Below are 15,852 nucleotides of genomic sequence, written 5' to 3' on the forward strand. Positions count from 1 at the left end.
TTATAAATTTATTTTGGCTTGGAACCTCCTACATTATTACTATAATAATAATAATCTGGTTTCCTTCTTGTAGTTCTGACTTAAAAGCTGGGCTATACCCACTAATTATAAACACCAACATTACTTATGAAAAGCATCTAATATTAAATACTTCCCAATAGTAACTTAAATTACAACATTAAAGCCAAAAAATACCACTTTATTACACTTAACATGATTTCTCGTAACTGTGTGGTCTTCAAAAAGTGGATTAGCTATCACTTTAAAGGCTTCCATAAACATTTACAAATACACACACAGAAATCCAATAATTTACAAGCTATATAACAGTAGAAAGGTAAAACATTCCATGTTTGAAAGAAAATGAGGGAAAACATTTGTGAACTGACAAGCTAAAATTAGTCCCTGTGCTCAGCTACTACAAAACCATCAAAGATTCTTTAAGTGACCAGAAAGGCAAGAAGCTTAGTTTAAAAGGTATTAACCTCAAGAAGTTAAAACTTAGACACGAACCAGGCTTTAGAGACCTCAAAATACTACAAATACTTAAAATTCATATTGAAACAAGAAGATAGATAAAGCAAAATTTCTTTACCAATTAATAAATGCAGTAAATTACAAGTTAAATTTATATATTAAATGGATATGCTTCACATGCTTTGCTTGAGCATCTCTTCACAAACGTACAGCTGCACCTCCATTTTATTTTTCTTTTTTTGGTATAAAGCTTTATTAGAAGTATTTCTTGGTAAAAAGGACATCTTGGTTAAGGGACACCAAGCAGAATTCACGTTCTGTCCACTGTTTTCAGTGAACAGTGAGGTTAATGGCTCGTTAGCCAACCACCCCAGTTTGAACACTGAAGCCTCACATATTATTGAGCAAAATGGGAAATCAATAGAAGCTTTAACAAAGCAGATCAGCAAAAGCCTGAACAACTGACTCCACTAAAACAACAAAGGCAGCACTGCATTGCCATGTTTTCATCTTGCTTATACAGCTGTAGCTAGGAAAGGGCAGGACAGAATTATTGCTAATGGAGTCAATGTCAATAAGCAATTCTCCCTGCCATGAGGAGAACTAATGAAGCTTCATTGCCTCCCAAGACAAGCTCCTGAAGCGAAGCTCTCCAACACACACTGAGCTCCCGCCGACCTCTCCTGACCTGGGGCATTCAAACCTGCCTCACGCACGTGAATTCACAGAGGTCTAACAAGACCCGAGCTTGCACTGAACCTTTCCCTGACATCCATTCACACTGCTTCATGTGTCAAACCATTCCTCTGTTCTCATGGAATTTGTAAAAATGGAGCATTTTTGAATGCTGGAATTGTCAGAAGCTTGCACTTTCTTTTCTTTTTTTGAGGTGGGAATACTGATTATGCGAAAGGACCCATATTTGTGACATGGCATCCAAACTTCACTCCAAAAAAGCCCATGGATAACTCTCTCTTATAAGAATTTCAAATACAAATCAGTTTTCTCAGGGGCAACTAGGCCTATTAGCAAAAAAGGCAGAGCTGACCTAGATAAAGAAATCATACATTATTTCTCATTTAAAAGAAAGCTGCATTTATAGCTTCGTATTTAGAGAATAGCATTTGAACAATTTTCTGCTTTATGGTTTACTTCACACTGATCAACATTTATCCTTTTTTTCACCTCCTCAGGAATATAACATATTTTACTTTAATTCAAATAACATGTTTTTCATTATTTTGATAGAGTAAATTGACAAATTTTCCTTGAGAAAATATTTCAGTAAAACAAAGTCTCATCCAGGATCTCTGGGACTCATTTTAGTGAATTCTGTCTGCATAGATATGTGCAAAATTTTGTCCAAAATATGACAAATCAAAGGAAATGACAAACAAATGTGGACTGAAATTTTCACAGTTTTGGTACTTAGGTTTCAAAAGCTATCCTCGATAATTTTTTTGAATGGGGCTGACCTGTTTTCAGAATGGCTGACATCCAAAAATTCCAATCTGTCAAATCATGCCATTTATCTAGAGGGCCAGAAGTAATTAAAAATATGGAAAATTTGAGGCATTTCTTCAGGGCCTAATTGCAATTCACAAGCCTCCTATTTTGATTCACACTGAGCATTTCCTTCAACAGATTTCCATACACTGCTATCAAAATAAGCTTCTGTGATTCAAACTAGCACTACAACCATAGAGAGATTAATTTCATTAATGCTAAGCAGAAAACTGGGGGGAAGGAGGGTGTAAAAAAAATGCAGAATGCTCAGCAATTTTTTAGTCACAAAGGAGAACACAAGTAAGGATAGAATTAAATTTGTACTTATTGGTAAATACTGGGATTAAATTTTTCCTCTGTTCTCTATTTTCCCTTTTTCTGTTTCTACTTGGTAGTATTTGCTTCATGTAGTTACTTCATTTTGTATATAAATTCGTAAATTTATTCACAGAGGCTTTTTGTTATATTTACTTGGTACAACTGCATAGTTCATATCTGTAATTATTAGAGAAAATTAGAAGCTTATACATACAACAAGAATGAGCTAAAAGAAAATTTCCATGTTATACCTTAAAGAAATAAATGATTGTTCTAGAAAAGTATTTTATTGACAAAGCAGCCAGACCTACCTTGTATATTCTTCTTGGAGCTTGTTTGGGTCACTTACAAAAAACTTAACTCTGAAGTTCAGACTGTGAGGAGATCCTCCTATGGTCAAGAAAAGTTATTTCTAATTAATCAGGGCACCCTGGAAAAATAGCATAATAACAATAGATGAATTGACGAAATACATACATTACTCACTTTTTAATTGTTTCCTGATAGGTTTGTTTGGATCCAGCCACCTCTGGAAAGAGACAAATTATAACACCAACTTCAGAGAAACAAAGTACAAATCATAGCCTTATACATCAAGAAACTGGTGCTTTTCTATTACTTTTTACTTGGTCTTTTACCAAAATGTCTCACTGGCATATACAGGCTTATTACTGATTCTGGAGACATCACCACTATCATCAATTGCTACTACTCTTCTTCCCCCAAGATTAACATATGTTGTCCAGATACCTGTTTTACAGCAATAATTCTACTCTGAGTTGCTTCTTTGATTGTCACAGGAGCCTGAGAGAGGTCAGAACCCAATTATGCTGTGTTTAACAACCTTCAGCTACTCTTTAAGAAGAACTACCTATGGCAGCGAAGAGCTGTAAGCAGGCTCATTTACTCAACTGAGAAGTTAATTTAACTACTTCCAGTACTTCTGACTCTGGATTTTGCAGGTCTGGCACATCCAGGGAGTGGTCCCACTGGTTCACAGTCTCAGCCTGAGTGTCAGCACTGGTACATCACTAACTGGGATCTTGGAAACCAGAGACTCAGCACTCAGCCTACTGGATTAAGGACTACAGAATAATTTTACTAAACAGTGCCACATCTTAAACATTTCTACAGGAGAACACTGCTTTGTACAGGCAGAACTTTATAAAAACCAATGTGGCAAATTTCAGATAAAAGTACGGCTGCCCGGAGAGTTCTGCAAGTTGTTTAAACCACTGCCCATCAGCAACCCAGCAGTCTCTGTACATATCAACACAGTCCACCTAACTCCGAATTCCATCTTTGGTATCAATACTGTTCAGTTCCTCATGCTACCTTGCAAGGCAAGTCCACAAGCCTCAGGAAATGGTTATATGGGCACAGTTCCTATGGAGTGACAGACATCTAACCTTGTACAGTATGTGACTCCCTCACACTTACCGCAGAGCTTTTTATTTTTTCAGGTGAGGGAGGAGGAAGTAAACACATAGGTACCTGAGCTACCTGACACACACTATGGATCTAAAGCTAGCCCTGTGTCATTTTATTCATGAGGAATAACAAATAATGATAATTAGATCTATGTGCTGTATCTTTGCAGTAATTAACTCAAGAGGAAGTAAAGAGACAGTTTGATACAGCCTCAAAAGCGTGATTACCTAAGAAAAAAAAAGCTTCATACAGGATCAATTAACTTTTAAGACTAATGTAAAGGCTTAAAGAACACTCTAGCCAGAGATATATATGAACTTTATATAAGAATCTTTCAAAACATGTTGAAAGATACTTGATTTTTACTTTGATATTAATATTATTAAAAGAACCCAAGGCTTCTGCAATTCATGAGATCCACGTTTAAACACAATGCTGGAGGTTCCACACTCAATTAGCAGGATCCCCTTTTACCCATCATCTTTATCTTCTGCTGCATTAACTGTATCTTAGCAATACTCTGCTGTGTTATTTCACAAATAACTAGAATATTTGTTAATCCAGTATGGTTTCCTTGTCCAAATGAACCAAGTGTAAAAGTAAACATATCAAAAACTGAAATTAAGTCAAACCCATACATTCTTCAAGCTTGCATGACTAATATTGGTAACATCTCTTTTTAGCTCTGATACACTGTTTTCATGGCAACTAGATACGTGCTGAAGAGACAAAATATTGAGAAAAAAACCATACAAAATCTTTAAAGTATGTGCTGGTATCAAATACTTAAGTCATTCTTTCAGACTAACCCTTAACCAGATCTTTCTATTACAGTGTTGTGTTCATATGCTTCCGGACAGATAAACTAAAAGAAAGAGAGCTTAGAGGTCTAGTCTACCCTTTGGAAAGCCAGATAAATTTCTGAGTGTAGAGTAAAATATTGAGTGATATTCAATTAAATACTTCTTGAACAAAGCTGAAAAATAATTCAGCCTTTTCTTCTGCTTGCGTATGTTTCTTCAGCCTGGAATAAAGTTTAGAATAAAAATACTACAGAGGCCAGCCCACCAATGTCTTACCAGAACTATCAACAAGTGAATGTGGCTGACTTTTGATACACAAGTTGGGAGGTTAAGTTTTGACCCCATCACTGTGCTGCACATATAATAAGAACTAGGTAAAGAACTATAAGGAGTAATACTTAGCTAAATTGCACTTTAAAACAAGTATTGACCATTTGATACCTATAAAAGAAAGTATCCAAGGAATGTTCTTTATGCAGTCATGATCTCCATAGTACCACTGTAGCTAGTGCAGTAAATGTTACATTTGCATCTCTTTATTTCCACTGGTGATTTACAGAGTTTCAGTTGTGTAGAATTTCCTTTCAATTAAAGTCCATGAACTATTCCAAATACTCATTTTCAAGGGAGTCCCTTCTTTGTTAAGGTGATGAGATGACTGCCCTTGTCAGATAGTGGACTATATGAAGCACTGTTAAAAGATTACCAGGTATCTGGGCGAGAAATGGAAACTCCATGCATGAAAATCTAAAATCCCCTTGCTATTCTGTAAATCCTAATGACAAAAACAAACAAACAAACAAACAAACCACTGAACAAATTTAAAACATATTTACTATTTTTAACAATGATAATGCAATCTAGCAAACAGATACAATAAAACATGCAATATCCTTTTAAGGTATTACTTCATAAGCACAGAACTCAGTATTTTACTCCAAGCCTGTGACTATTAACATGTAGCTTTATCACAACTACAAGATGATACAGGCCCTCGCAAATGACACAGTTGGGGAAGATGGCACAATCTTGCAATGGTTTCTATTTACCTCTGTTTAAATAACACAGAGGACAGTGATGAACATGCTTATGATTTTTAAAACTGTACTTATAAAACAGAGTCAACTTACAGGGTTATCAGTAGATTCATCAGCCAACTGTAAACCAAAGTAATCTCTCTCTGTCAAATCGAGATGCTTGAAGACTACGTCCAATAGAACTTGGCCCTGATCATGTTTCTGCAGAGAACAAATACAGACCTTTTCTTTAATGAACAAATACATAACCGGACATACATATTTCAGGCAGGTAGAACACATAAAAATTCTTTCAGATGTGCTCTAGCAGCAGTATTTTAAATATCACAAAGTGTATCCCAGCAGCACTATTTTTAAATGAGCTTCATCTCTCTTCTTGAAACGTATGTAAGGAAATCATTTTTCTTCTCTGTCATTTTCTGACAGTAAGAACGTCTCACTTCTCAGCTAGCTACATGATTATTTCTGAAAGCCTTTCATTAGCCAAATTTGATATTTAAAAGGAGTACTGAAAAACAGAAAAGAAAAAAAGTTCAGGAATTAATAAAGAACTTGGTGCAAACAAGAATCTTGTTTGGGTCACTGAATTCAAATGTACAGGTCTGTACAAATTATTCTCCCTTATCTGAAAAATCTATTCCTGATTTTAAATGAACCAGCATATTGAAAATGTTTCCAAAGTTTAATGGCAGAGATATCTGGAACAGCCAAATATCTAACCAAGACGTGTCATTTATATACGTTCTAAGATAGCACTTCACTCTAAATGAATTAATTTAAATTAACTGAGTAACAGTAACACTTCTTTTCAGAGTCAAGTGAACAAACTTGATTTCTACTACAGGGACAAATGTTACCCACAAAATGATACAAAAAGAAATCTGTAGTTGTTAGTACCTAGCAATTTTTTGCCTAACCTGAAAATACTGCCAACACAGTAATTGAAACGCTGAGTGTGTCAATACAACAGGACTCACTAAACACATTTGGTGAAATCTGAAGGGAATTTCCCAAAGAAGTTAAAGTGTCACAGCATCTTGAAATACAAAAGACAAGCAAAATTCTGCAAGAACTGTCAAACAAGAAGAAATATGAAAGAGATGATTGATACATTTTCCACTCAGATTTTCTACTTTTCTGTCACCAAGCAGAGAAGCTTCTAATAATCTTCTAGGTGCCAAGTATTATTGCTGCTGCTGTGGATTTGATACATCTTGCCTTGTTTACTGTAGGCAGTAAGATATTGTAGAGTTTTAAAACAAAAAATCCCTGCTGTTCTGCTTCCAGAGGACCTCACTTTGCATAGAGATTATATAACAATTTACCTTTACATCTGTTAAAATAGAAGTATGTAACTAAAAGATCAAGATAAGGTTGCAAGAATTTCATTAATATCCATATAAGAGAAAGATTTACAAATCTACCTCCAGACATTTGTTAACATCTAAGAGCATCCTATCAAAACTAACTTTTTTGTTCAGATGAAATTACACTGAAGTTGAATAAACTGTCAGAGGCAGTTACTTGGGCCTAAAAACTCCTAGAAGCACAATAATTTATTTCATAATAATTTAAAAAGTAGAGAAGAGTTATCCACAAATTATGTTTGAAATAATCCCAGGAGGACAATCATACCCATAGCTCTGCACATAAGTTGAAATTACATAAGGGATATAGTTTGGGTCCCATATAAATCCGGCTAAATTGAAGTGACCTAAGAATTGCTGTATTTACTTTTCAAAAGACCTTATTTCTTTTGAAAATGCTAGAGAAAATTTCTTGATCTTTAACAAAATGTAGCACCATTGTTAAAAAGTTCACCACTGAAAAATTTACTTCACAAATTACTAAAAGCAAGCACAGAAAAAAACAGATTTTAACACAATAAATGTTCAATAGCATAAATGCATACAGCCTTTTTTATATACAATCCAAATATATTCACTTTAATTTTTACAAAATTAGGAGTTTCTATTATATTTTGAAATAAACCAATAATCAGTTCAGGTTTTACAGCAAATAAAACTAATTTTAAAATTACATAGCAACACTAATTGCCTCTTGGCACTTTTCTCACGTAGATTTAAATAAGAACACAAACTAAGACCTTGTAACAGTAACTACCAGAAAATGGGAGATGTCTGGAACCCAAGTTTGGCCTTGCAATTACCACAGCTGACATGTTACTTCCTCAAACAATATGCAGATACCATCTCTGTAGCTTTTTCCAATCTAATCCTGACAATGTATATTGTTTCTTAAATACATTATGTTTCCTAATGAAAAAGCTTAGAACTGGCTGATCAGTCTGAATTAAGAAATACAGAACATCATTTCACGACCGCAAGGAAGGTATTTGTCCTGCAGATTGAGCAGCAACTTTGGTAAGAGAAGACAGGTTTCAACATGAAGCATTTGTTTGGTTCACAGTGTTTTACTCAGTGCAAAATAAAGATAAGCATCTAGCAAAACCAGACCTCAGCTTAACCCATCTCTGACATTTATGTAAGTGTTGCAGCTTGCCAAAGCAGGTGAAGGTCACAATCCTGCTTGTTGAGAAAGATCTAAAATATTTGTAATACTATCATAACATTGAATAGCTGCACAAAAAAAAAAGTATGATAGCAAGTTTAAAAATCTGATTTTTTTTATAAAAAAGCAAACCCAATACATGTAGATGAGCATAAAAAGAAGCTTGCTTTGTTGCTATAGATACAAGTTAAACATTATTTCCTCATAAAATAGGAAATAATGAAAACATGTATGAAAAATGGAAACTACCTAACACAAAACTGCAGGAGTTAGACACGAAAACATCCACTTTTTCTCTGAACTGAAGAATTAGACAGTTATATGTACTTGTTAGTAATTGCTGAAGGCAGAGTGTCTCAGAAATTTTGGCCTTTTAGAACAGATTTGACTTAAACACTAGACATCAACACGTTAACTGTACTTTATTTTATGAACTATTTATCATCTAGTACCACTAGATACTTACAGATTCATTTCTAACTGCAAAATGATTGCCACTTGTTCACAAACACCATGTTTGAAAATTGAGGCAGACACCTGCAGTCACACAGCTTTGATGCCTGCCACCCTCTTCTCACTCTGCATTACTGACATTCTGGTTTTGTTGCTGCCAACAGAACTGGCTGCATCCACAGCAAACACCACGAGATATTGCTGCCATATCAGCCCAAACAAATTTCGACTTCTGATGACAGAGGAAGGGGACGACAGGTTCTGGGCTTTCCTGGAGCAGGTCACAGCTCTGCTGCTCACGTGTTTGTGGGATGCTGTGCTGCTCCCTCACTACTGACAACACAGGAACCTTTCCCCTCGCAGCTCACCGCAATGCCTGGGCTGCTGCTCCGGGAGGTGCATTCCCTAACACTGCACAACTGTCTCCTTTCCTTCTACAGCTGATGCTATTATTTTAATCTTTCTTTGTCAAAGAAAAAAGGGCAAGTAATTAAGTAACGCTAGAGATTAAATTATTAAAAATTTTAACTTCTAAAATTATAAGGGGGTGGTATGGGGTTTTTTTGTTTGGTTGGTTCTTTTCTTGTTTCATTTGAGTTACTTTACAGGTTTTCAGATTTTACTTCCATTAGAGTGTAAATTCATTAAGTTTGAAGAAAGTTCTGGGATAGTAAAGGCTCCATATTGAAACATTTGTCCATGACCACTAACCTTGCCCACAGAACAACCCATCCCATCTACCTTGACTTAGTTTCCCCCCAAGTTTAGTGTTATCCCTAGTGTTATCTGTGTACTGGCTTTCAGGGAGTACAAGTAACCCAGCCTGCATGGAAAAGATATACTTTGTTTAAACAAGCAATTAAAACAAATTAAAGTAATTTGATCTTGAAGAAACAGTTTTACAGGGATGCAAATCATCCTGATCATGTTGTTACGCCAGCCTCCTTTCTTCCAGCTATGTGTTCTATTGAAGTCTACTTTTCAGGAGTGAAGGAAGATTTCTTTATTTGGTAAGCAGAGCATTTTAGAGAAGGGATTTCTACTCCTCAAACATATGCACAGGTTAATTCCAACTGATTCTTCTGCCTGGAACGAATGCAGCCTTTGTCTGGCTAAAATCCATGGGGATTATCTGGTTTGATTAGTTACGCTCTCTACAAGGTAAGGCTTAGCACAAAGGTGCCTTTCTTGCAGATCAATGGAAAGGGCTGGTTGAAATGTGAACTTAGAACATCACATAAATTATCAAGAGACACAGTCTGTGATCAGCACTTTGCTGTTGGAGAATTAGCATTTGCTGTTGGAGAAACAGCATTTGAGTACATTTTTATTAATACACCACTGCATCCTCCAGATGATTAAGTTTTACAATCATTAGCATACAGAATACCTATAGCAATCACCAGGAGGGGAAAAAAAAGCGCTAATTTATTTGATGTTATCTTTGTTCTTCCTATTTTGAAAACAATTCCATACATATTTATGGCTAACTATAGTGTCAACCACAATAAAGTAAAACAAAGCTATAAAACCTGAGAACCTGTACATCATGTAGGTTACACTTGCTACGAATGAATACTTTATTACTCCCTATTTGTGAAAAAACAGACTGAGGCTAAGACATGAGATCAGAATGTTCAGCACCAAGGAACTTTTTATTCCCTAGACTCAGTTTTAACAGACAAACTTGCAGGCTGATTTGTATAAGCAGTAAAGCATGATCTATGCAACTAAAATATTTAGTGCACTAGGGAGGTGGTAAGAACATATTACATAAGTTTTTCTTGGGAGACACAGAACAGACATTTGAGGATTTATACCCGGTGATTCTGCTTTTCTGAGTGGCACTCATGTCCTCTAAAAACATACAGCTTTTGAACACCTAGATCGAAGAGAAGCACATCTCCCATACCGACTGCCCAACAATTATTCCTTATTTTACCCACTTCTTGTTTTCCTTGTAAGAAAAAACTGCAAGACAGATACTTTAATGGAGAACTCATGCACCTGAAAGCAAAGATGACAACATTTACAACTTCTTATGCACTTCTGATGCTTTATATCCAACTATATTTTGCACATACTGCATTTTGGCAGGCAGTATAGACTGGGAAACTCTTAGCAAGGATGAGACGTTAAGCGATACAGAAAAGGGGAAAGGATATAGAAAAAATTACCCCAGAAGGGAAATGAGGCTTGATGTTGATAAATTAGTCTTTGAACATTCATCCCTCAGCTCCATCATCCAAAATTCCCACACTTTACTACTCAGAAGTCCTGAAAAATTAAGTATTTTTTGAATGAACTACAAAAATGCCTCAAGAGAATATCCTAAACCCTTCTATCTTGACTGAGGTATCTAAAACAAATAACCACCAGATCTGCCTCTGAACCTTAAGCCTCTTGACTTTGGATCCTTACAAGTTTTTGCCAGGTAACAGATTTCACTTTGGATGAGCAGATGCAGGCTCTAACCACTGACTACAGAACTGCAAAATGCAATCCCTCTCACAAATCTTCCCTGAAACATTCAAATATATCAATACCCTTACTGAACACTGGATATCAGAATTCAATATAATTACTGAGCATCAGAACTTTTTCAAATTGTCTGAATTAGATTTGTCCACGTAGACTTGACAACTGCTTCACTTTCTCCCTCACTTCCCATCTGAAGTCTCACAGCCTTATTTGATACTCATACACTCCATTTGCTGAAGTTCAACTTCCTTTGGAAAAATTTTAATAATCATGCCACCTGTTAACTTTTACCATCGCATTATTCAACCTTTCTCCATATAAGTCATCAATTCTATAGCTTAAAAAGTAAAAGTAGAGTTCTACTACCACAGGAAAACCTACAGCTTCTTTCCTGTTGAGTTCTGGTTCTCCTCACACAAAGATGACCTTAAATGCTTTAAAGTTTTCTTGTGAGGTCCTTGCCAATTTTTCACGGGTTTTTTTTTCTTCAAGAAGTTGGAAGAAAGGGTTGTACTTGTGTATGTTTTCTTGTGAGGTCCTTGCCAATTTTTCATGGGATTTTTTCCTCAAGAAGTTGGAAGAAAGGGTTGTACTTGTGTAACATATACACAGCACCATGCACATTTTCATTTTAACTCTTTAACAAGATTACAGATTAGAAAATGGGATGAATAACCCATTTTATATTCCAGGGTCAAGCATAAAAGTTGTTGATTTTTTTCCATTAGCAGTTCTCAGCAACAGTATTCAGCAACCACCTTTCCATTTTCCTTCCTGCCATTCTCATTAGTGTAGTAGAAGGTGGTGAGCTTAAGTGAGGGAAATCACAGAAGAAGAATACTATCTGAAAAAAGCAGAGCAGGGAGATACTTTAAGATGGTAGCTGTGACCAAGTATAACCATACAGGTGATTGAACACAGTCAGCTACATAGCTTTGGGAAGAGTTCCCACTCCACCTTACTCGTGGCTCAAAATACAAAAACCAAAATGCAGCAGAACAAAAGCTTCATTCAACTCAATGGCAAAACTGTCCCCCATTTCCACTGGACAACTTTAATCCATGAAGAGAATTACTAGAAATAAATTATGCTTTGTACACTGGATTTTGAAATGAAAATGTGTTAGTATTACAGAGGATGCCAGAATGACTAAGTTCACAGTAACACTGCGGACGTGTACAAGCATGCCTGCCTGAACACAACTTCCCCTTTTATTCGCTACTTAACACTGAAAGTCAAACTCCAGCCATCCAAACGCAGCAAAGGACAGCAAGCCTGGGATATTGATTTGCAATAAGCCAGATACTGATTTGCAATAAACCCATTACTTACATTAACTCTGAAAGCTTGTACAGTGTTATCCAGGAGAAGAATGTTGCAGACCACCTCCGTATGCTGCCTGTCTCGTGCCAGCTCAGATGCTCGTACATTGTAGGTTCTGCCAGCAGGCAATCGGAAACGTGCGGTCATTACTGTCCACACAGGTCTACAGGCAAAACAAACAGAAAATTTAATAAGAGCCCAAAAAATGCAAATGCAAGAATGTCTCACTTCAAAGAAAGGTGAACACACAGCAAGTTCATTATTTAAAAACTCCATTATAAACAAAAGAAAAATGAATACTAAATTCACAGTAACCAATAACAAAACAATGTATTACAAGTTACAACACAACCTTATACCAAAATACCCAGTCCCTTACTTTCTGCCCATTGTCCACACCCTCCCTATCTTAAGGTTGTTTTGTGGGTTTGCTGTTTTTTTGTTGGGTTTTTTTGGTTTGTTTTTAAAGATTCACAACAACATTTTCAATTCAAAAAGTATTGGAATTGTTGGGCATCATGGCTACCAGCTTCCCGATACTAGATGCAATTAAGTAACTAATTTCAGTGCAAAACAGCAAAAAAAATGCTTACATAAAAAGCTTTATAGAGAAAAAGAAAACAGCAAACACACAAGACTTTGATGCATTATTCTGCATCAAGGCCTGTGCATTCACTGTAAAATCATTAAACATGAGAATGCACAGTGGTAACAAAAACATCAGCATTGTTTTTCCCCCCCTTTTTTTAAAATTACAACATGAATAGTTTAATGTTTGTCAAATACTGAATCTTCTATGTCAATTTGTTTGGATTTACACATCTAGTTTGGGAGCACAAACAATTCTTATCCTCTCAGTAAGCAACCGTGACCATCACAAGTCTACATCCTGTGCTGAGAGCCGATAAATAAAATGCAAGAATTTGCTTTCACTTTTCAAATCTAAGATACTGACGATTATCATCCAGCCCCAGTCCAGCACAGTCCTTCTGAGCCCACCTGAAACTATCAGCTCTATCCAATGATACCAGCTACTTTGTTAAGTGCCTCACAGGATCAGGGCCTGTAATTCACTTAATTACACACTCAGCAAACTATTTCTACATCCTTTGACAAGGGTGTAAGCAAACAAAGTTTCATAACTTAAGTAGAGAATATGTTGAGACATAAAATACCTTATGACTAGAGTAAAAGAACACAGCTATTCTCAAAACTGAATATAAAATGATTGATTTTCCTTATCTTGCATACGATTATGAAGCCTTCAAACACATCTACACATTAGCTTCACATTTGAGGAGGGGGAAGGGAACATATCACGACTAAAAAAAAAAAAAAAAAACCAAGGAGAATTTAGCAGAGGACAGCAAACATTCCAGTAGTAATTAGAGAGCTTGCATGGATCATAAAAGGTATCTGCGCCCCTATATACATAAACAAAGAGGGAGGGGTAAGAAATGAAAGATCAATCCCTCCTAAAAAGTTGGTAACTTAGATACATAGGCTCTCATGGGAAAGTGGAAGACCAAGATCCAAGCTGGGACTTACACAGATTTTTTTTTTTTTTTTTTTACATCTTTCCACTGCCTCCATACAACCTCCTGAGCAACTCCCCTAAAATCCCTTGAGATATTTTGCTTTTCTAGATCACATCTTCAGCACTTTAAGTATGACCACACACCTCAGACAAAAAAATCTTCTTGATAATAATCCATCCTTGCAAAATGCTTCAGTTTTGACTTACCCAGCATTTTCAGTACTTGCTTCCTCACCAGACAGCTTTTTTATTTTGGCTACTCAGTCACTCTGGCTTCAGAACTGCAACGCTGTATTCACATAGAACTACAGCAAGTTTATTTTTGTTTTCCTAAACTAACATGACAAACTGAATGATACAGACACCAGATAAAGCCACCAGCTGCTAAATTTACGACAGTGTCTTAATGACCAATTTATGCAAAATTGTGCTGCAAACATTAAAGCTGTCAAGTAAAGCCTAAAACCAAAGTCCATCTGACAACTCCTCGTGGATAGGCTGCTTCTGCTACACCTGCTACAGATGTCAAAAATATAAAGCAGGAGACAACCTTAAACAGAGAAGAGGAACCTCCATACCAGTGATCCGAGCCAACCACATAAAATTTAACAGTGTTTTGCCACACAGACACAATCTAAAAGCCAAGCTCCTTACCAATCATAATGGCACAAAGGTTGGCATTATCAGTGCAGAACTGATAACTACTGCCAAGATTTTAGGATGGTATCTGCTGCTGACCTGAAACTAAGAAGGTTTCAGAAAAGCACACAATTAGATTAAAACCAGTTTCTCCATACCACAGAAACAACCCTTAGGCAGGCATATTTTACAAGGATTTGAGAAAGTAACAAATCAACCAAGAAACAGTGAGTGTAATCTTCAGAGCACTTTTCCACAAATACAAACACTAGTGCACAAAGGACTGGTCAGCTTTCAAGTAAGTACTGCAGGCCTCACAAATCCATTTGGTAGTGAGCTAGGAGGGTCTAACTCAACAATACAGTTTTGCAGCAGAAGGGAAAAAAAACCCCAAGACTTGTTAAAAGCTAGAAACCATCATGTTTTAAGAGACGAAAAAGGCAAGTCTCACCTTTTCTTCTGTTCTTTCCTCTATTCTTGTCCTATTTGCTGATCAAGACAAGACCAGCAATACTTCTTCCTTCCTCATCATCGCCTTAAACTAGACAGAAAACTTCTGAGTTTCAGACACAGCAACAAATCCGTAAGAGTGAGCAAAAAGAACATAATCCCTCAGTGACCCTCAAAATCCTTTAACACCATGAAAGCATTCACTCTGTCCCTTCAACAGACCCAACCTGCAGATCTATCACAGTTCTTGCTGTAACACAGATCATCCTTGCTCCAGCCAAACAAAAACCACTGCATAGTTAGACAACGACTGGATTTTTCTCAATGTACATAAATGAAATTATCAAACTCAAGAAAGAAGGCACTGTATTATGAGTTTGCTATGGAAACAGGAGCAACTATATTGGGCCAGAACAACAGTTCATGTAGCTCGCAGACTGGAAGGGCAACGCCTTCTCCACTTTAAGGAGGAAAGAAACAAATAGGACACACACACTTCTCATGCTGTTCCACAGTGTGGAGTTTAGCATCTTCCTGGTGTGAAGCTCATATTCCCACCATGCTGGACATAAGTCATTCACAAATGTTTTCTTCATGGACTAAGAAACTATGTTTTTTACTTTCAGATTATGCATTGAAACATTATATTCCATGTCCCACATAAAATACATAGTAGTTGGAACCACCATCTCGTAACAGACAAGTTTCTTGCATGAAACTAAGTTTTTGCAACTACAGAACACAGTTTTACAAGAATAATGACTGAAATCCTGAAATGCATCTACAAAATGGAAATACAACAGCCATGAAAGTGATAGAGAGGAAGGTAACCAAAGACTGTCTTCTGAAAAACACATTCAAAGTT

General features: G+C 36.3%; 1 protein-coding gene across 5 annotated transcripts in view; it reads right to left on the reverse strand.

Annotated features, from left to right (window-relative positions):
- Positions 1 to 15,852, reverse strand: part of PTPN4 (protein tyrosine phosphatase, non-receptor type 4) — a 90,600-nt gene that overhangs the window by 59,558 nt on the left and 15,190 nt on the right. For all 5 annotated transcript variants that reach the window (XR_001863931.1, XR_001863932.1, XM_017740181.1 and 2 more), the window contains exons 2-5: positions 12,371 to 12,524; positions 5,666 to 5,773; positions 2,788 to 2,830; positions 2,613 to 2,691 (exon numbers count right to left, since the gene is read on the reverse strand). Coding sequence is in view for 3 of the 5 variants with exons in the window: in XM_017740181.1 (XP_017595670.1) it covers positions 2,613 to 2,691; positions 2,788 to 2,830; positions 5,666 to 5,773; positions 12,371 to 12,508 (368 nt within the window). In the remaining 2 variants the exon portion in view is untranslated. The remainder of the gene's footprint in view (positions 1 to 2,612; positions 2,692 to 2,787; positions 2,831 to 5,665; positions 5,774 to 12,370; positions 12,525 to 15,852) is intronic.

Source organism: Corvus brachyrhynchos, unplaced genomic scaffold (assembly GCF_000691975.1).
Source record: "Corvus brachyrhynchos isolate BGI_N302 unplaced genomic scaffold, ASM69197v1 scaffold126, whole genome shotgun sequence".
NCBI classification, from domain to species: domain Eukaryota; kingdom Metazoa; phylum Chordata; class Aves; order Passeriformes; family Corvidae; genus Corvus; species Corvus brachyrhynchos.